The 22724-nt window shown below is 37.2% G+C and overlaps 2 protein-coding genes across 2 annotated transcripts; one reads left to right on the forward strand and one right to left on the reverse strand.

The window, feature by feature from the left end:
* Positions 1-9921: 9921 nt before the first annotated feature.
* LOC126969068 (gametogenetin-binding protein 2-like) lies at positions 9922-20656 on the forward strand. The gene is made up of 8 exons (XM_050814371.1): positions 9922-10111; positions 10395-10585; positions 10729-10872; positions 14729-15017; positions 16518-16742; positions 16937-17218; positions 18335-18772; positions 19244-20656. Exons 1-8 carry the CDS (start codon positions 10022-10024, stop codon positions 19424-19426), a joined length of 1842 nt encoding a protein of 613 aa, XP_050670328.1. The 5' UTR covers positions 9922-10021; the 3' UTR covers positions 19427-20656.
* Positions 20154-22230, reverse strand: LOC126969073 (3-oxoacyl-[acyl-carrier-protein] synthase, mitochondrial). The gene has a single exon (XM_050814375.1). It carries the CDS (start codon positions 21933-21935, stop codon positions 20661-20663), a length of 1275 nt encoding a protein of 424 aa, XP_050670332.1. The 5' UTR covers positions 21936-22230; the 3' UTR covers positions 20154-20660.
* Between the last annotated feature and the right edge of the window lie 494 nt (positions 22231-22724).

The raw sequence follows: 22724 nt of genomic DNA on the forward strand, positions 1-22724 counted from the left end.
CGGAGGCCATGATGATAAAAACTGAAAGATCATATATTTTTACTTGAACGTGTGTAGGCTGTATGGACCTACGTTTTAACTGTACAGTTCGACTGTACAGTTAAATAGCACAGTTAAAACTGAAGGTGTGTAGCCCGCATTACCTAAACGTGTCGTGAAAATCTTCAAGGTCATTATCATTGATATCGATAAATGTTATAGATACTCTATTAAAAAGTCCGAAAATTTTCACATTTTCTAGAATAACTATTTAAAAATACCGCACCTACAGAAGTATAACTTCAAAAAATGTGTGTGTACATTTATGCACGCAAAGTTATACTTCTTTGGCCTAACGAAGCAAAAATCATTAATATCATTTATTCCTCGTTCTATACTACGTTTTAAGAAAGAACAGTTTGGTAAACATTTTGCAAAGATGGCTTTGAGAATTAATTACACCACCTGTTTGCTGCGGACACCGCATGGCAACGACATGAGACCATTGATTAGTACTCTGTTATAAAGTTAGCGTGAAGTTAGCACACAAGACAATAATTATTAGTGATGCGCGCCCATCTTAAAATTTCACTCTCATAATTTTTTCATAACCAACAATATTGATATCAAAATCATAATTTTGCACGGCGGCCATCTTGGATTTAAAAAATGATCTCAAATTCGTTCTCTGCACCCTCGAGAACTTCGGATACGATATCCATATTGTTGAAATCATAATTTTGCACGACGACCATCTTGGATTTCAAACAAATGATTCCAAATTCGTTCTCTGCACCCTCGAGAGCCTCGGATACGATATCCATATTGTTGAAATCATAATTTTACACGGCGGCCATCTTGGATTTCAAAAATTATTCCAAATTCCTTCTCTGCATCCTAGAAAACCTCGGATATAGCTGGAAAGCGCGCCTCTATCGTCTCGCTTTTTCGTTTCATCGAGTTTCAAAAAAAACAACGATTCTAAAGAACTTCTTTACTTATACTTCAAAAATTGTTGCAAGAATAATTATATACGTGATCTTTTTATTAAATTCTTAATTTATATTTTATTTCTTCTTTCTTTATTACATAAAATCTACAATTTACTGATTTAGGGAAATATTTATTAACTTGCAACATTATTTGGCTGTCTGTGTGGCGTGTTGGCGAGTGTAAGTTTGTGGCGCTCACATACACATTAATTATAATGTTACTTCTGTATTGACAGGAACTATGAATGAAACTATCGTTCTGAGCGTTATTAATCTATGATTATAAGGATCCGTGTATAATTTTAAAATAGCTGCAAAGGTCCAAAAACTTCCGTCTGTTGTATAAAGTCATCTTAACATGATTTTTCGTGTTTATCGGTTTTTAATAGATATCACTGATCACAGATCACACTTTAATTATAATAAACTTTGAAGTTAAATTTATTCCTTTAGAGCATTTAATATTAACATTGTTAATGTTTTTTTCTGGGTAGCAGTGTATAATAACTGTTATAACTCTTAACATAGACCAAGCTATAGAATTGCAGTTACCGTTGCACGTGTGTCTTTGCGCCCTATAAATACGAGTTATTCTCTGGATGTTGTGTGTTATTGCTGTTAGATATTTCATAGGTTTTCTTTTAAATAAAATACTAATAAGAGGTACATGATTATATAATTTTATACACATTGCGTAGCTACTAGTTAGGTATAATGTTGTTCTGGGACAGTGGCCATAAACCAGACTTTATCATTCTTAGTTGTATCAGAATGTTAAGTACACGCATAACTATACAAAATTAAAAAATATCAAAATATTGCAGTAGTAACATAGTTAATATTCTAGAGTAGTTATAACAAATACTAGCATCTTAATTTCATAGCATTATAATAAGTACAAAACCTGCAAAGAGATGTCGACTTTCGTATCTTTGTTACATCACAATATAATGCCGTTTTCACGTAATTTTATCATATTTATAAAAATATTTTTTTGTTATTATTATACAGGGTGTCTCAGAAAGAATGGATTATCCTTGAACCCTGCACGGGACAGCTTTCCAGCGCTCAGAAAAAAATATATCTAAAAACATAGTTCCAAGTGATACCCAAAATATGATTTTTTTTTAGAAAAACATACGTTTTTTACATTACTTCACATTCATCTGCACAAAGCCCACAAAGTAATGAAATTTGTGGCGTTGTTGGTGTCATCTTATTCCTGATAGACTATACTACTAGAAATACATTAAATAATATAAGTATCTATGATAATTTTTTCATAAACAAAATAAGAACTTGAGTTTTTAGTTAGTTAAAAAAAAGTATTAAAATGTAAGTAACTATTTTAAAAGAATGCGCAGTTCATACAGTTTACAAAATGATATAATACATCATTTTATTTAATACTACTACGAAGTTATTGCTATTGAGATGCAAAAAGAGAAAATACGACTAAAAAAAATGATAAGTCTTAATAAATTTAAATAATAATAAAAACATCGGGTGTACATAAATCGAGCTTTATTCACAACAGGTGTTCAAATTGTCTGCCACCGACTCTAATACACGCTCGACATCTAATAAAGGCTCTACTAAGATAACGTGCATAGCGTCCTTCATTTATTTTTGAATCGGCCTCTTGAACACGGCTGCGTAATTCCTCTAAACTTGAAATTGTTTTCGAGTACACTTTTTCCTTTAGACAGCCTCAGTAAAAACAGTCCAGTGGGTTTAAATCCGAGGATCGAGGAGGCCACAAAATGGGACCCAAACGACCAATCCATTTATTTGGATACGTGGCATTTAAATAAACACGGACGTTTGTACCATAATGTGCAGGGCAGCCATCATTCTGTAGCAAATGGGATCCCCTTACCTCCTCAGACACTTCTTCCATTAAGTTCGGGAGATCATTTTGCAAAAAATTTAAATAACTATGAGAAGATAAATTTCCCGGCAGTTCGAAAGGACCAATAATTATCCCGTTTAATATATTCCAGTACGCTCGTGATATTGTTCGATCGACGGGTCTTGCTGAATTTCGTCAAGCACAATGTCTTGAGTATTGATATTCGCTAGTCTTCCGGAGCTCGTACAACCAATGCCACTGCCAGGTATTCTGCCTTCCGAATAACATCTGTGGACTCTCGCGAATACACGGTAATCTGGATGACGTGCATTAGGATATCTTTCTCTATAAAGGGCTGCAGCAGCACTTGCGTTGCTCCTGCACTCACCATAGATGAAGTGCATGTTGGCGTATTCTTGTGCCGTATATTGAATCCGCGGCATTTTGATTCACTGAATCAGTCCAAATACAAGCCACAGTCGTCGTAAAATCACCAAACAAAGTCCAAATCAGTAAGCAAAACGAGTAGTCCAATAAATAGCCAGAAATCGTCGTTATAACACTGATTCAAACTCACGGAGATGCGAAAGGACACATGCGATACCGAACAAATCGAGAGACGCAGTAAATAACTAAACTAAGTAAATGTCTTTGCTATGTATCTGAAACCCATCCGATAATGACAAAACCGGTGTACCGAGCGAAAAAAAGTCTTTTCTCTCACTCGCTCATACTCTACAAAATCATCTATGGGTACGCTCAGGTAGTTAATAGTAACCATGTCTAGTACAATAAAAAGGGACCGATTTGTGGAACGCTATTGTCAATGTTACCGTTTAAGACAAGATAAAATATCATTTTACAATGTTCTGTCTTTCGTCGTATTAACTCTTTTTGCAGCTCAATAGCAATAACTTCGTTGTGGTATTAAACAAAATGATGTATTATACCATTCTGTAAACTGTATGAACTGCGCATTTTTTTTAAATAACAAAGCGTCTGATTTCCATTGTAATGACTTGTTTATGGATTAACGTTTGTCACATGAGTGTCGGATGAGATTATTGTTGTCAGCCGAGCGAGAATAGACCAATTAAGTAGAACATGCTCACTGAACTATTAATAGTGATCTGAATTCATTCGTGAAAGAAGAGAGATTAAATTGTATGTGTAGTTTAAAATAAATTAACTAGAGTTACGGGCTACTTCATAGGTCTTAGCATTCAATTTTACAATAAAATACCAGACAGTCTACTAGGATATGCTGAGCATAAGTTCAAGAAATATATTAAAGCTTCTCTGACAAAGAAGGCTTACTATAGTCTAGTATAGTATGTTATAGATGATAATGATGCACGGATCTTGTCTGCAATTTTGCTTAAATGATTTAAAAGAAGCGCTGAGAGTTTCTTATCAGTTCTTCTCTCCGTGTTATAGCCCCTTCACGAACTGATGTATCTTAATGATGTTTACCGCATGTTGTCACAATGTGTTATGTTATTGTAACTCCCTGTGGTCAATAAATATAATTCTATTTTATTATATCATTTTAGCTTGCGTGAGGTTTCTTTGAACTGCTAGAAGGGCAGTATTAGTATAGAAACCTATTTACTCGTATTATTCGTAACCCCAGTTCTTCGGATCTAAACCAGCAGTTTGATGTCATTTCGTTAATAATAACGGTTAAAATTTTGACTGTGCAAATGGTGAACTATTTAATAGTTTTAGTCGTGAACACAAACGCAATCAAAATGACGTATAAACAAATTTTGAATATACACTGATTGTGGACAAAATGTGCTAAAATATCGGAAAGCAAAGAAAATGTTATCTTATTGTATATAAAATCTAAGAGCCTGTTCAGATGACAAGCGCTCAACGCGCGTTTTGATAACGCGCGTTTACAACTACATAACAACTTATTCAGGCCGTACACATGCTGACGCGCGTTTCAATAATACGCGCGTTGAACGATGCGCTAGCGCTCGACTGTTGTCAGCGCGCGTCAACGCGCGCTTTGAGATCATTGGTTTTCCATACTTCCGTTCAGTTGAGCGCGCGCTTTCGACGCGGATGGACGTATTTTAGGGTTCATCGGGTCATCCAGAAGTCGTCCGAAATGGAAACTGAAGCTTTTAACACGGAATTATTTATAGACGAAATAGAGAATCGTCCTGCGATATGGGACATGACAAGCAGCGATTATTCAGATAGGAATTCAAAGAGACGGGCTTAGGAAGAACTCGTCCTCATATTCTGTGAAGGAGGTGGCAGTGAAGAAATTATTATGTGAGTACATACATTTATTTACATTTACAATTAGTTTGTGTTACAATTTAAATATTGTGATGCAGCCAATCAAGTTTTCCTTCGAAGAAAAGAAGAAATTATTATGTGAGTACATATATTTATTTACATTTACAATTAGTTTGTGTTACAATTTAAATATTGTGATGCAGCCAATCAAGTTTTCCTTCGTTAATGAAATAATTTTTTAAATGTTCTCGAACATTATCCGCCTGTGCCACAGCACGCCCAGTATAATGTGAGGCTAGATTTTCCAGTTGTGGAGTATACAGTGTATCGTCAAAATTGTAACCATCCCTCATTCTGACATAGTTATGAAGTGTACATATAGCTTTAACGATCGTTTCTGCAAAACCAATGTTAACATCTAATGGCCTATATATAATGCGCCATTTATTGCACATTATGCCAAAAGTACATTCAACATACCGGCGTGCTAATGTCAAACGATTATTAAATATTTTTTTAGAATAGGTAAGTGACCTTCCCCCGTAGGGCCGCATTAAATTCTCCATCATACCAAAAGCTTCATCAGCAACTATCACATATGGCAACACTGTCTGTCTATTTTGTATTAACATTGTCTTTGGCTGAGGCAGGTTTAATGACCTTTCTGTCAGCTTTTTGTACAATGAAGAATTCTTGAATATACCCGAATCACTGTTTTTACCGTAGGCACCTATGTCAACCCATACAAAACTATAGTTTGCATCCGCTAGCGCCAATAAAACTAGCGAAAAAAAATGTTTATAGTTATAATACATAGAACCCGTGTTTCACCCGTGTGTTCAGGCTGGATTAACCGTATATGCTTTCCGTCCAAGGCTCCCAAACAATTGGGAAACTTTGAGTTCTTTTCAAATATCTCCGATATTTCATACCATTTTTCTTTCGTTGGTTCACTCATAACAATGGGTTTCAATTTTCTCCAAATAGTTTCACATACATGTGGTATTATTATAGCCACAGTAGATTTGCCAATTCTATAACTGTAGCTTAATCTCCCAAGTGAACATCCCGTGGCCAAATATCTGAAAATAAAACACAAAATATTACTAAAATCTGTTTTTTTTTCAGTGTCATCTCTGCAAAAGAAATGGAAGAGTTTACGAGATAATTATATGAGAGAGGTCAAGAAAATGAAGACTGTTAAATCTGGATCAGGAGCTTCCAAAATCTCATCATATATTCATTATAATAGACTACGATTTCTACAGCCATCTATAGCCGACAAAGATACAGAAAATAGTTTTTTTTCTGCTTCATCAGCTTCGTCAGAAGTTGCTGAAGTAGAATGAAGTTCTGCCTTTAAGAGTCCTTAAGAAAAAGACAAAAAATAAGTCCTGCTGACGAAAGATTTGCAAGCATATTAGAGCAGAGTTTAGCACAGAATAATGTTTCGCATCCAAAAGAAGATGACGATGAAGATAAGCTGTTTTGTTTGTCACTAGTTAAAGAGATTAAAAAAATCCCGGAATATAAACGACTTCATATTAAAACTGCCATTTATAATTTAATCTTGCAAAACCAAGTCTTTCAAGAAATGCAACATCAGACACAACCACCACGTATAAATTATTCGTCACAAGAGCAGCGTAATCAAGACTTTCAATATTATGATTTTAGATCACAGCAATCTGGTGTTCCAAATAATTTAGCGCATTACGGTTATACTACAGTAATGTCGAGGACCGGAGGCCATTTGGAGGCCGAATGGCTTGGATCACGTACCACAGACTACGCAGGGCGATTTGTGCATAATTTTGCATTGGCATACGATCTGTCCCAATTGGTTGAGTCGCCAACGCGGCTCCCGGATGTGGATAGCCACATGCCGTCCTTATTAGATCTTCTGCTGACTACACATCCTGATGGTTACCAGGTCATTGTCGACGCCCCTCTCGGAACGTCCGTCCATTGCCTGGTCAGGAGTGTAGTGCCTATACGACGCCCTCGTCGCAGACCACCAGCGACCCGCCGCGTTTGGCACTACAAGTCAGCAGATTGGGATAGGATGCGTTCCTTTTTTGCATCCTACCATTGGAGCAGGGTTTGTTTCCCTTCGGATGATCCTAGTGCCTGCGCCGTTACAGTAGCCGATGTGATACTACAGGGCATGGATATTTTTATACCAAGCTCTGTAGTACCGGTCGGTGGCAGATCACAGCCCTGGTTCGATGCGTCAGTTAAAGCAGAATCTGACTGCAAAAAACAGGCGTATCGAACTTGGGTTGCGTCGCTGGGCACAAAGGATCCGAACTGCATAGTTCTTAAGAGGAAATACAACCTTGCTTCCAGATTTTTTAAGCGGCAAATCGCCCGTGCAAAGTCAAAACACGTCGTCAAAATCGGCGAGCAGCTTTCCAGTTACCCGACCGGAACACGCATATTCTGGTCGTTGTCGAAAGCTGCTCTTGGTAACTTCAGCCAGCCGTCCATGCCACCGTTGCACATGAGGAATAACACCCTGGCCCATACGGCAAAAGAGAAAGCCGATCTCCTGTGCGCTCTTTTCGCCTCCAACTCGACTCTTGACGAAAACGGAAAAACACCGCCGACCATCCCGCGGTGTCAGAGCTCTATGCCTGAAGTACAGTTCAGACAGAAAACTGTTAGGCGAGCTCTGTTTTCGTTGGACGTCAGCAAGTCGAGCGGGCCGGATGGCATTTCTCCAATCGTGCTTAGAACGTGTGCCCCTGAGTTGACGCCGGAGCTAACGCGTTTATTCCGGCACTGGTCGGTCGGCAGGTGATCTTCTGGTATACCTAACACATAGATGGGCTGCGGCTATTGAAAGCAAGGGGGAAGGCCTGGCAGTTAGCCTGGATATAGCGAAGGCCTTTGATCGTGTATGGCACAAGGCGCTCCTCTCTAAACTTCCATCATTTGGGCTTCCCGAGAGCTTGTGCAAGTGGACCTCCAGCTTCCTCACTGGGCGCAGCATACAGGTCGTTGTCGACGGACATTGCTCGAACCCGAAGCCCGTGAATGCTGGAGTGCCCCAAGGCTGTGTGCTATCTCCTACGCTGTTTCTTCTGCATATCAATGATATGTTGGACACCTCCAACGTTCATTGCTATGCAGATGACAGCACTGGTGATGCCGTATACACGGGCCATGCACGTCTCTCTCGGGAAATCGTCGACAAGTGCCGGGAGAAACTTGTGTCTTCTATCGAGTCCTCTCATGAGAAGGTCGCGGAATGGGGTAAATTGAACCTTGTCCAATTTAACCCCCAGAAGACTCAAGTTTGCGCGTTTACCACTAAAAAAACCCCATTTGTCGCATCACCGCTCTTCGACAACACTTCCCTAAAAGCCTCGCCTAGTATCGGAATACTGGGTCTCGAAATCTCGAGCGATTGCCCATTCCGTGGCCATCTGGAGGGCAAAGCCAAATTGGCTTCAAAGAAACTGGGCGTCATTAATAGAGCACGGCAATACTTCAAGCCGGCCCACATTCTAGCGGTGTACAAAGCGCAGGTCCGGCCACACATGGAGTATTGCTGTCATCTCTGGTCTGGCGCACTCTAGTAATAGCTCGATCCATTTGACCGCGTGCAACGCAGAGCAGCTCGAATTGTCGGGGACCCAGTACTCTGTGAACGGCTGGATCACTTGGCGTTGCGTAGAGACGTCGCTTCATTGTGTGTCTTCTACCGCATTTATCACGGGGAGTGTTCCGAAGAGCTGTTTTACCTAATTCCTGCCGCCGAATTCCACCTTCGCACGACACGCCACAAGTTAGGTTATCATAATCACCATCTGGATGTGTGGCGGTCCTCCACAGTGCGGTATTCAAGGAGCTTTCTTCCACGTACTACAAAGCTGTGGAATGAACTTCCTTGTGCGGTGTTTCCGGGACGATACGATATGGGTACCTTCAAAAAAAGCGCGTACACCTTCCTTAAAGGCCGGCAACGCTCCTGTGATTCCTCTGGTGTTGCAAGAGAGTGTGGGCGGCGGTGATCACTTAACACCAGGTGACCCGTACGCTCGTTTGTCCTCCTATTCCATAAAAAAAAAATGGGTTCTCAATCGCCAGTAACACACACTCCATCGCCAGCACCAACTAATACCAGCAACGAATCGGAGTTAGATTTATTCTGCGAGTAACAACTTATTGTTTATTCTTTAAAAAAAATCTTTCCTAAACAAGTTGATTTGATTTGATTGATTTAGAGATATGTTCATTAAGAAAAAGTTCCTATATAGATATGTTGATTAATAAAAAAGAGGTAAGCTCAATGTAATTATGACTTTTTCTTTTGGTGAAATGCTATATCGCACAGCGTTTTCATCTGCTACGAGTTCGTCGTGTGTGAGAGCCAGTAAGTCATCAAATGACTTGATGGACATTCTGAATTAGTTGAAAAATTTGGGTCCGAATTGCCTTAATTTAGGATACAAGATTATGTACTGGCTTTCAGTCAGCCTGGTTGACAAAATTGGATGGACCCAATATCTCCGTCTTCTGTCGCGTCGTTTCAACCGTCGGTATAATATCACCGTTAAAACTGTTTCTACGTCCATCTTCGACAAATTAAGAACTCGACTGACTGAACCATGGCGGTCGCGGCAACGCGCGTTCAACGCCTGGCAAGCGCGTGTCATGTGAACACTATACAAAAAATTTGCGCGCGTTGAACGCTTGTCATCTTAACGTACCCTAATGATGACAGCAGATTGATTTGGTAAAAAGTCAGAATATAGCAAAATATATATTCCTTGGGCAGAAGCTTAAGTCAGATGTCACTTGTCACGACGTGTATTTTGATTTAATTTGACTTGAGTGATTCTGATTTCCGTATTTTGTGATGTGAACTGTCGTCATTGCATTTTCCAATATAATTTGTTTAATTTGTCGATGATTTAAGTGAATATTAGAAAAAATGGCGCAATTGATCGATGTTTATAACAGTGAAAAGGAACCAACAATAAAAAGGCGGCAATTACCTTTAACAATCTATGATAATCTAACCGTAAGTGTGTTTTTTCATCGTTGACATTACCTCTAACGGAGATAAGTTTTAATATCAGTTATAGTAATATAGTCATGTGCTTTTTATAAATAACTCCTAAAATTACATATTTAATAGACTTACAGACCAATTAAAGGCCTTATAACTTACCTACTAATTAGTATCTTCTGTAAATAAAGCATAGTTTGTATGTTTGTAGACCTCAGAATGACGTCTTTTTGTTGACCTTATTATTATTTATATATGTATTGCTTTGTTAAAAATGTCATATATTATTTTTCAGATGATTATGGATTTAAATATAATGGGATTGATATGTGATAATCCGCAAGTAAAAGGTCGCGAATATGAAGAATTTATGCGAAAATATAGAATTCTCACAACTGAAGAGCTTAAGTCGGCATTAAGAGTAGATGCTTCAGACATATTTAATGTTTTAAATCAAAGCATTCCTTGTGTTGGCTGTAGAAGAAGGTATTATTAGTATTTTGTTCTATTAATTGTACGTACAAGAAAGTTCCTTATCAATAGCACCAACATAATATACCACAATTATCGGAGCAAAAAAAAATTAATTCTTCTTGTTTTTATTTCTTACAATAATTATTTTGTTTTAGTGTTGAAAGATTATTTTACCAGTTGTGTAAGTCAGGACACCCGACATTAGATCCATTAATCCTAACTCCAAGTGAAATTATGACAATAAGGGAAGATAAAATAATGCATCCACAGTCACTTGCAACTTTACTGAATGGTCACAGGTATATTGAGTTCTATCATTATCTTTTTTCTAATTGGTTCATAATGTATAATTGTGCAACATAATATTTATAAATTATTATTTGTACAAGTAGATTAAAATCTGCATTTGTGCATTTTTTTATGATAGTAAGGGACAACATGAGTAGGACATTCAGCTGATGGTTATAGATACACCCTGCCAATTATAATGAAGTACCACTTAGGATTCTTGAAAAACCCAAAAATGCTGAGTGGTACTCTTGAGCTCATCACCTTGAGAAATAAGATGTTAAGCTCATTTGCTCAGTAATTTCACTAGCTACTGTGCCCTTCCAGACTGAAACACAAAAATGCTTGCACATTACTGCTTTACGACAGAAATATTTTTAGATGGGTTTAAATAATTTAAATACAGTTTTTTTGTAAATATATTTTTGTTAATATAAAATCCACACTTACTACACATCCTTTAAAAAAGTAACACCAACATTCTTAACATATTATGTTATAGCATAGCTAGGTTTGTTTCATAATATTACAATGCTCCACAATTTATCTGACATATTATACATTTACCCCATTATTCATAATAGTCTGCTAACTTAAAGCATTGCTAACTCTCATTCTGCCTTCTTCTATTGACCTAAGACCTTCCTTGATCTAAGAATGAGAAAAAACACTCCTTAGCGGCTGTTTAAAGTTAGCAGACCATTATGAATAAGGGTGTTAATATTAAGTTGGGTTGTATAAAATATACCTAGTCTTATGATACATATTGTTGTTTAGAAGTAATTTTTTTTTCTTAAAATATTTATTGCTGTATTGTCCACAATGTCTTACAATGAAAACACCCTAGGTTCAAGACCATGTAGTCCCAGTGAAAGTTGGTAAATTTTACAGACACCCTTTAATATCCTTATAAAAAATAAACATACATATTAACATACAATTATAATTAATTTATTAATTATTTAATTGAGAAATATTAAATTTGAAAACTGACCAAGTGTACATGGCAGTTATTGATCAAACCGGGTACCTCCTTGATGAAAGGTGACTGCACTACACTTTGCTCCGTTTTCCGCACTAACTAGATGACAGCCAGTCGTCAGCTGTGATGTCAGTCAAAAATATTTGTTTTGAATCATGCTTGTTTGGATTAAGTTTTGACCCCACTGAGTCTTGCTGATAGAATCATTCTGATTATCCTACTATTACTACCTAACATTATATTGTATTGAAGCTTAACAAACCTTCTCAAACTTCATGTATCTTCATACACCTGCGCTAATATATTGTGACCGCTTTTTAAAAAAAACTCCTTGATAGCCAACACTACACCACACCATCATGTCAATATACACATATTTTAGTTTACTGACAAATTCAGAAGCTAAAGAGCTTACAGTAGGTAACTGTAAAATAATTTGTGGGCTGAGAGCTCACTTTAAATACAGCTTAAAAGGTTGTTTTGATTTGCCCAAACTTTTCATTTTCAAATTTATGGTTAAATAATGACCACTGCCCTCTTATAAGACTATGTCCTAAGTCATTTTTTAACATTTTGTTATATGGGTCTTGGTGGTCCAAAAGGACAGAGTTGCTTTGTATTCTATCTTCACTCCTTTGATCACCTTTTTAGTACTCATAACTAGGTTGACAGCTAGATCTTTTTGAGGAAAGTGCCTATTTTACCTAGTTTATTGAACATATATAGCAATACAAATAAAACTGAAAACAAAATTTTATGAACAATGTGGGTGGGACATATTGTCTACCCATTAATGTACCTACCACCTCTGCTGTAAAATGTGACTTGCAATAAAATATTTTGATTTGATTTGACTCGAACTGAGCCAACCGTTCGAGTATCGTATCATAGGTAAAAATCCGGAATGGCGCCGTGATTAAGGCGCTTCTCACCTTGAACATTCATAAATCGAGTGGGCCCGATGGCGTAAACCCCGATAGTGCTGCGGACATGTGTTGCGGAACTGGCACCGGTCCTTACCCGTCTCTTCCGTCTCTGCTAATCATCAGGCGTAGTGCCGAAATTATGGAAGGTGGCTTTAGTATACCCGATCGCTAAGAAAGGTGTACGCTCGGATCTGTCCAACTACCGACCTATTGCCATTACCTCCATTTTCTCCAAAGTAATGGAGTCGATCATCAACCGCCAGCTCTTGGGATACCTAGTCAGTAGATCAGTTACTGATCAGCTGGTGCACGGTTTCCGTCAGGGTCGCTCTGCGGTGATCTTCTTGCAAACCTCACCCATAAATGGGCGCAAGCGGTTGAGTCGAAGGGAGAGGCGTTGGCGGTAAATTTGGACATAGCGAAAGCCTTCGAGCCCGAGAGCTTGTGCAACTGGGTCATTATTATTTTGGCCGATCGCAGCATCAAGGTTGTTATCAACGGTGCATGCTGCGACTTAAAACCCATTAACGCCCACAAAGCTGCGTGCTATCCCGTACACTGTTTCTACTGCATATCAATGATATGCTGCAAATAAGCAGTATTCATTGCTATGCAGACATCAGCACAACGTCGATGGTTCTCATCAAACAAACTTGTGTCTGAAATCGAGACTATGCTTTGCAAAGTCTCGGAATGGGGCCGACATAACTTAATCCAATTCAACCCTAAGAAGACGTTTGTGCGTTCACCGCTAAAAAGTCTCCCTTCGTCGCACCTCCTCGATTCGAGATCACTCCTCTAACTGCCACAGCCTGTATTGGCATACTAGGCGTCTATATATCGAGCGACGTTCAGTTCCGTGGTCTCTTGGAAGAGCAGGCCAAACTGGCCTCTAAAAAGCTTGGTGTACTCAGTAAGGCGAGACAATACTTCACTATAAGCCAACACCTGCAACTATATAAGGCGCAAATTCGCCCTCACATGGAGTACCAGCTTTTTTCATTTAATCGCATACAACGCAGAGCGGTTGGGATCAATCCCGGTCGCCTTGATTCTGGCATTTTATAGAGACGTGCGTTCTCTCTTCCATTTGACCGCATACAACGAAGAGCGGCTCGAATCATCGACGTTCAAGTCATCTCCGATGGGCTTAATTCTTTGGCGTAGCGTAAAGATTCGGGTTCTCTCTGCATCTTCTACCGCATTTATCACTGGGAGTGCTCAGAGGAGCTGTTCGGATTCCAGTGGCTGAATTTCACCACCGCATATTACGTGCATAGTACCACCCGCATCATGTTGACGTCTGACATTCCACAACCACCGTAAAGGCCGGCAGCACATCTCTTGACACCTGATCGGATCTCCTAGGCGGTTGCCTCAACTCTCCCCATCCCGTTTGCCTCCTCTTATATATATATATAAAACAAATTAATCCCCCAAGTGAGGGTTATCACATTAAAAACATAACAAAATTGTATAAAATATATATATAGCAATAGCAGGAACTGAAAGGTTTGTTGAAATGAGAGATTGCAGCGTTTCAAAAACTGGAATTGCTCCATGTCTATTTTGTGTAGTACTATTGCAGCAATTCAATTCTCTAGAGTGAAGTGAAACATCACTGCATATTAATATCACTAAAATACTAATATTTAAGGCAACGAAACAAAGCCCATGTCATGTGCCACAAATACTTTAAACATAATTTTATTACTAAGATACAATCTATGGATGGATACTTCTGATGTAAACATTTATTTATTTATAAGAAACCTAACATCCATGACATTTTGAATACACACAAAATCAAGTGAATTCACATTTACTTAGGAAATTTATTTATCAATATGACATTAAACAGAATTAATTATATAATATTTGTACAAACAAACTCAAAACAGTTGCTTTCAAACTTTATATACTTATTACAATTATTTTACCAATCTTATTATATTGCAGTACAGGATTAGAGTGTCTAATTCTCAGTCAGCCTCGTTGGAAGAAGTCTCAAAGGTGTGCACTTCATTCTCTGGAAGCAGGATCTGCGAGAGGTTGGGCCGTGTCTCCAGGCTTTGCCTGGGGTTGGGGATCATGTGGGTGGGGCGGCCGAGCCGCGTGGAGGGCCGCTTGGGATGCCATGAGGACCTCTGCCAGAGAACATGTCACACTAGTCCACTTTACCACACTTCATGATACACTCCATAACTATCTTAGAAAACATCGCTTCTGTGCTGATTGTAAAACAAAGGTATGTTTTCTCGGAAATAAATGTTTTACCTATAGATCATTTTTACCTATTAATATTTCTAGATAGAATCTGTTAGGCTACCCCTGACAACAGGCCAGGTTTATTACATGAGTGTGTACTCGCGATAGTTTATTATTATTATAATTTGGGGATCAAAATACACTTAAATCTTAGGATCTATTGTGCCCCCTGATTGCGCTAGCGCACCTGCCTTCAACTCCTGTGTCTAACATTGAGATTAGGAAAAGAATTGAGGCTAGTAACTAGGAAAAGTGTTACTGTGTCGAAATTTAAATTATATCTTCATGACTTACTTTTAAGAGGCATAGGATCCTCAGAGTGTTTAGGCAGGGCTCATCCTCTGCTTTGAGTGAAGGTATTTTTAGACACCCCAGCCTGATTCTGGCAATTCTGGTTTCGCATTTCAGAAGTATGTGTTTGGAGTCTTCAGCGGCTTCGCAACAGAATCTGCACAGGTTTTATTCACTGAGACCTATTCTGGCTAGGATTCAGCTTGCAATGGCTGGAGAGGAACCCCTTTGAGGGCTCTCAGTTGTCTAATGTCCAAGCTTGTGCATTGTTTGGCATGCTTATGTTGATAGTTGCCTAGGAGCAGCTTACCTTGCCGATGGCCTAGTATCGAGGACCAGAGACTGGCTGCTTCCAGCATTTCTTGATTCCTTAGGACATTGCGGATAAGAGATTTTCCAGTTCCACAAAAGGGTTCAAAACCTATAAAAGGAGATGAGGCTCCATTCTTAGCTAGCCGGTCAGCTATCTCATTACCTACCATACCTTTGTGCCCCGGAATTCAGTATAACTTTGTTGCTCTGGCAGAAGATATTCCGTTTTCTTCTGCATTCCCATATTAACCGTGAAGTTATTGTGTAGGATGTCAATGCCTTGACAGTTGCTTGACCATCTGACATTATAGCAATGTTCCTTCTCTGGTAATTCCTGTCAAGGTTCATTTGTAGGCAGCTGTCTAGTGCATATACTTCCGCTTGGTATATCGTTGCTGCCTTACCTAAGGCTTCATGGTAATTGATTGCTGGGCCGAAAACTCCAACACCGGTATCAGCTTCAGTCCTGGAGGCATCCGTGTACCACTTTATTGTATGACTATCTTGGTTTATAATGGTATCACAGTTGTCTTGTTGCTAATGATTAGCCTAAATTTCTGCTCAGATGAAAATTTTGGGGTAAGATTATGCCACAAGATAAAACCAGGTGTTACATAAATACATATAAACATCCATGACTCAGGAAACAAACATGAAATTTTCATCATATAAATGATTGTAAACGATAGGTACCATGATTCAAATCCGGTACCTATGATACATATAATCTATCTGGACATATAAATTATCTAAGATTTTATACCAAAGAGATCCATAGATCTATAAAAAAATAGATGTATGTACTTATGCATGTATAACTATGATATGATATTGTTTTTAGAAAAATCTTTAGTTTTTTTTATTTTGTTTCATTCAGGTCCTGAGGGCCTACCAACTGCTTGTTGAAGAAAAAGAACCCCAAAAGGAAAAGGGTTATGTAGGTGCATTATATGGCGGTATTAAAAGATGTCTACTTGATAAACATCTCCATCTCCAAGCCAAGACAGATTACATTGCACATCTAATAGCTAGAGCTGAACCTGAACTAATGGGCAACCATCGTGAGAGACATGCTAAAACACTAGAAATTGCACAGGAAGAGGTAATTTGTACTTTTAGTTTTGTTATAAATCATATTTTTAATTAGAACAATTCAGATCACCTGATAATTAGTGATCACATTAACAACATGCTTTTAGACCATGTTTGTGTTGACAATAGGTGAACTGGAAGGGCTCTCTTAATATAAGAAAATCGTAATAAAAAACAATACTTTAAAATGTTGTTCTCTTTCAGGTCCTTATTTGCCTTGGTATATGTATATACGAAAGATTACAACGCATTTCACTAAGGTTACGCGAAGAAGAAGGCATGTGTCAAACATTAGCCGCTATAAGTGTTGAAGCACTGTATCGAAAATTTGAAACAGCTGTTGAACTTAAAAGTGGTGTTTCTAAATTACAATTATTGTATGACGAGATAACCCAAGAAGAACTATCTAGACAGCAAAGGAAAGAGCAGAAGAAACTGAAACGGCGCAAGAAGAAAGAGAGGCAGTCAATAGAAAACAAGTGTAAAGTAAGTACCTACTCATTGTATAGTAGTTTGACTGCGCTTTTTACGCACTGAATGAAGAGGTCATTGGGTAATTGTGCGTGTCAGTCAATCTTCTTACATTAATCAGACCAGGCTGTTCCAGCAGGCTTTTCAAACTTGGGCTTACTAAGGGAGTGATGCCGGAGATCGGAGGATTTGTGTCCGTTTTTCGGCATCGCTCATGAAGTCTAACGCGCTGTGGCATTTCTTTTGCCTCCATGCATTTAAAATATGCATGCAATCCTAGTTACTCATGTAACTAAGATATTTTAAATGACTAAGAGTAACTAAGATATTTTAAATGACTAATATTACGGCAGTAATCACATCACCATTCTTTGAGTATCCTTTCATCTGTGCCCCACCATCATCCCCCATCTTGAGATTTCTCTTAAGTCGGTACTGTGATACTTTGGCAGGAAGGCAAAATTGGCTCACATTTTTGAGTTTATTCTCATATAAACATCTCGGGTCTGGTGAACCCTGGATTTCGGACCCGAGAACCATTGGTGTACACCCACATGCAGCTAGTCATATTAATTACCAGGCCCTTGGTTCTATATGAAGTGTTGCTCTGCATTGGTTATATAATATGTGTTCTGTGAATTTTTACCAATTTATCATTTATTTTTCCAAGTATCAGGCTACATCATCATGCATCAAAAGCTCTCCACGTTTATCTTACCATCAGGTGCTAGCAGTCTCCTTTGAAAAAAGCTGATCAGTACTGATGAGAATACAAGAACAAATATTTTAAAATAAAAACTTATGTAATTACAAATTGTACAAAACAGTTACATTAAAGTGTGATTTGGACTTAAAGAGTTTGTGACTGCTATTGATATGAAAATGTTGTTGTGTTTTGGTCATGTAGAGGAAAATGGGCAAAGGTTTGAAGAGGTGGAAAAAGCCAGGCGACTATGCTACAATGATGGTGCAGGGTTTCCATAATCCTACTCTGCCTACCTCTCTGGATGACAGGCATGATCTTTCCTATAAACCAATTTTTCAGATAATGTGTTACTTTATATATTTGGTTGGCTGTATTATAAATGTGTATTTAAATGATTCAAAGGAAATAATGCTTATATTTTACAGGAGGTTGATTCTGAAGAACCAGAAGAGAAGTGCCAATGTGATGAATGTTTACAAGAAGATTTGGATATACCTACCAACTTACTAGCACCATCAACCTATAGCCATTGTTACGAAGTAATGCAAACAAATGCCAATGGTTGTGATTCATGCCAAGATGATTTCATTGAACACTCGCCTAAGAAAACTGTTAAAAAACGATCGAAAAAAGGCAATCAGTCACCAAATGATCACTCACAAGACTGTGGATACTCTTCAGGAAACAATGGAGGATGTTGTGAGACAATGTCAGGTGCATCATCGCTATTGAGTTCTCCGGAAGGCTCAGAAGTAGCTTGTTCAGAAGGTTTCTGTAACCATGAGGGAGGAGATTGCATAGATTTGAGCAAGAATGACAAACTGTTATGTACTGGGTTTACATTATCGCTTCAAGAAATGCTGGTGAGTCCTTAATTAATCAATTACATTTCAATTTATGTAAATTGACAGCTGAATGTGGCATCTCTTATAATTGAATTTTGTTGCAGCATATCAATAATATATATTCTTTTCCTTTTCTGTACTAGTCAAAGTCCTTAATAACAATATTAGATAGAATAGTATATCATAATATATAATATTATTAAAATAGTTATATGACAACAGGTCTATGCTAAAGCTAAGCTTTTTCAGAGCCATTAAGAGCACAGCTCATTATTACCACATTATGAAAGGAAACAAAAATGGCACTCTTGTGTATGTGGGATCATATCCCACTTGAATAGTTTTTTTTTTATTTCAAACATTATGGGTATATATATAAAAGTATGAAAATACAGCATTATATGTGTTTGTACACTTATTGGCACATGGTGCCATGATTGTACTAGACATAAGTCTGTCCAATAAAATAATTATTTCTTAATATTACAGGACACCTGTTCTACAGATGAAGAACAAGACACAAGTTATATTCCAATAGAAGAAGTATTGGAATTCAAATCAAGGAGAAATATAACAGAGAAAAGGCAGGAGTTGAGACAAAATTTACGTCAAAAGTTTGCTCAGTTATGTGTTAATACTCCTCAAACACTGCAAAAGCAGGAAAAAAAGTAGATTAACTGTTATTATAATAAGAGTTTACAAGAACATTCAAACTGCACTATTCGTATTTTTTTTAGTCATCAAAATTCGATTACATCATTATATTTTGTAAAATTTTATTTTGTGTGTGAAAGAATTTAAGTGTGTGCCAATCTTTTAAATAGGATATTGAGAAAGTAGTATTATTGAGTAATGACACCAAGAGCCCACTGTACCCGATGTTGATTGGGATCATAGGTACTTTGTCAGTTCGCCTTGGCCATACAACTCATTGTGGCCCCTGGATCTTCTGTTATCTACACACCAAGTTTCATCATAAGCACTTCAGTAGTTTATGCTATACAACCCTAGATTTCAAGAATTTTTCATATTGTGTTAATAGGTGCATGTCTGTTTACTAAACTGCCAACAAGTGTTGCTATTTCAATTAGAGTAAATTCCATCTTAAATTTTATTTACTCAGACATTTTTTGAAATTACACATTTGTCTTCAGTTTGTTACCAAAATTAGGAAAGAATGATTTATAAAAAGAACATAACTATTCTTATTAGTAAATCTGTGCAGTCAGAAGTTGCCCAAATGGATAGATTATACATAGAATTGTAACTAATGTAAACAGTGTCAAAGTATAAAAATTGGACATGGATAAGGAAGTGGAAAAAGAGGTTAAAAATTGGGTAAAAGCTTTCCTAGCTAACACATCTAGGAGAGAGTAATGCAATGGAAAATATCTATGAATGTGATTATTAGAACATTATTGTCAATATTTATTTATTTTTAACATTTATATAATTTTTTATGTGTTTACACCCTGATCACATTTGACAATTGTTAGAGAACAATAATTGATAGAGATGTTTAATAGTTAAGACAAAGGTGCTTCTAGAATGGCTAATGTGAAATACATATTATATGAACTGAAATGGCTATTTTAAGTCATGTGCATGTTTGAATGATTCCAATTATTGTTTATATCATATTACTCATAACTTAACTGGATAAAAACCAGCATTTATCAAATATTTACTATTAAATTAATAGACAGCTTTGTAATAAAATATAGTAGCAATTTTTGATCAAAATATATTATTTTAATTGCTTTTACTTGATGTGGTTAACCCTGATTTAATTTCATTAAGAAAGGCTTATAGCATGTTGAATAATTGGCCATTTTGCCTTTGTTATAAATCAGGAAAATACATTTGTAATTCAGTTTTAAATATAATATGATGCAAATAAAATATTTTATTTCTTAACCTCTATGTTAGCTATACATAATGTTGCGTTTGTTCCTCCAAACCCAAATGAGTTTTTTAAGGCCACTCTCTTAGTGTTATTCCATATCCTCTGTGTATTTGCAACATAATTTAAATCATCAATTGGATGTTCTAAATTGATTGTAGGAGGTAATATGCCATGATATATTGATAAAACTGTAAATACGACTTCTAAATTCCCAGCAGCTCCTAGTAAGTGGCCGTGGGCACCTTTAGTGGATGATACATTTACTTCCGCACAATGTTTTTTGAACAAAGTTCTTATAGCAGTTGATTCAATATTATCTCCAACTGGAGTAGATGTTGCATGGGCATTTACATATGTTATTACATCTTTATCTACATTTGCATCCTTTAAAGCTCTACTCATTGACAAAATTGCTCCACTTCCATCTTCTCTAGGTGTTGTTATGTGAGAAGCATCACCTGATAAGCCATATCCCAATATTTCAGCATATATTTTTGCATTTCTTCTTTGTGCATGCTCATATTCTTCTAAAACTAACACTGCAGAACCTTCACCCATAACAAATCCATCTCTATTTTTGTCAAATGGTCTAGATGCTTTACTAGGTTTATCATTGAAAGATGTACTTAAAGCTCTTAGTCGACAAAAACCAGCTATTGCTAATGGACTAATGCAAGACTCTGCACCTCCACAAACCATAACATCAGCATCTCCATTTCTTATAAACCTAAATGCATCACCTATTGAATGGGCACCTGTTGCACAAGCAGTAGATACAGAATGATTAGGACCTCTCAATCCATATTTTATACTAATATGACCTGCAGCCATATTTGGTAATATTCTTGGTACAAAGAATGGGCTCACTTTGTTATATCCAAGTTGTAAGGCTACATTTGTATCACACACATCTTTAAGATCAATCATTCCCATTCCAAGAGCAACGCCTGTATTTTCTCTGTCTAAATCTGACTGTGGTAACCATTTTGCATCAGATAATGCCTCAGATGTGGCCTTAAGAGCTAAGCACGTTGCAGGGGCCATTTGTTTTAAGTTTGCTTTTGACAAAAACTTTTCTACACTGTCATTTTTAGGGATTACACCAGCTATTCTACAAGGCAATTTGGAATATTCATCTCCCAAAGAAACAATACCAGATTGACCCTGTATTAATTTATTCCAAGCAATCTCTTTTCCTACACCTAAAGGCGAAACTATGCCAAGGCCTGTTACGACAACTCTTCTGGATAATGCATTGGAAATTACGTTTCTCATTTTAAATACAAATATATAAACTTAAACCCTAAATAATTTTTATTAATTGCCTTTGTTTACGTTTGTCGTTTAGTGTTAGACAAGTACCAAAGAGAATTTAAGCCAGGGGTGGGACAGACGCCTTATAGTGACGTTTTCAGAAGACTGTAGTGCCATCTGTTAGTTGGCCCAAAAATGAAAGCTTTGGCAGCTGTCACTCGCTTTGAAACAACCTTTCAACTTTTCTTTAATTGTGTAACTGCCCACTGGTCATAACATGGCGGCTACGTCTAGCACTTGCGCATGTATGTAGCTCTCGTGTTCCATTTTGCATATTTACACTACTAAATCTATACTTTATGTTCTATGTTGTTTACGTTTAATTAACTCTACGCGCAATTTCAACACGGTAAAAAACTGCAATACCTTCATTAAAAAGTAGAGTTAATTATATAATTGCGTCAGAACATTAAAAATGAATTTTATAATTTTGAGCTTATATATAGTTATTTTCGGGGCCAATCTCCAGATGGCGCTAGTTTTCAAATAGACAGGTCATTATGCGTAGAGAGGGCTCTCTTTTCCCTATATATTATTATACTCTTTGATTTACGCACTACTAAAACTAAAAAGGACACGTACAGTGCGTTCACAGTTATTTTACCTCTAGCCGTTAGGTTAGCTAACTGAGCGTTATATTGCCATATTTAGCTTCTATGCCTCCCTGAAACGACAAATAAAATTTTACGGTATTGATGATATTTTTTTTCTTACAACATAATGATTTGAACGTAAAGTTTGTAATAAGAT

This window comes from Leptidea sinapis, chromosome 17, assembly GCF_905404315.1.
Source record: "Leptidea sinapis chromosome 17, ilLepSina1.1, whole genome shotgun sequence".
Lineage (NCBI taxonomy): Eukaryota > Metazoa > Arthropoda > Insecta > Lepidoptera > Pieridae > Leptidea > Leptidea sinapis.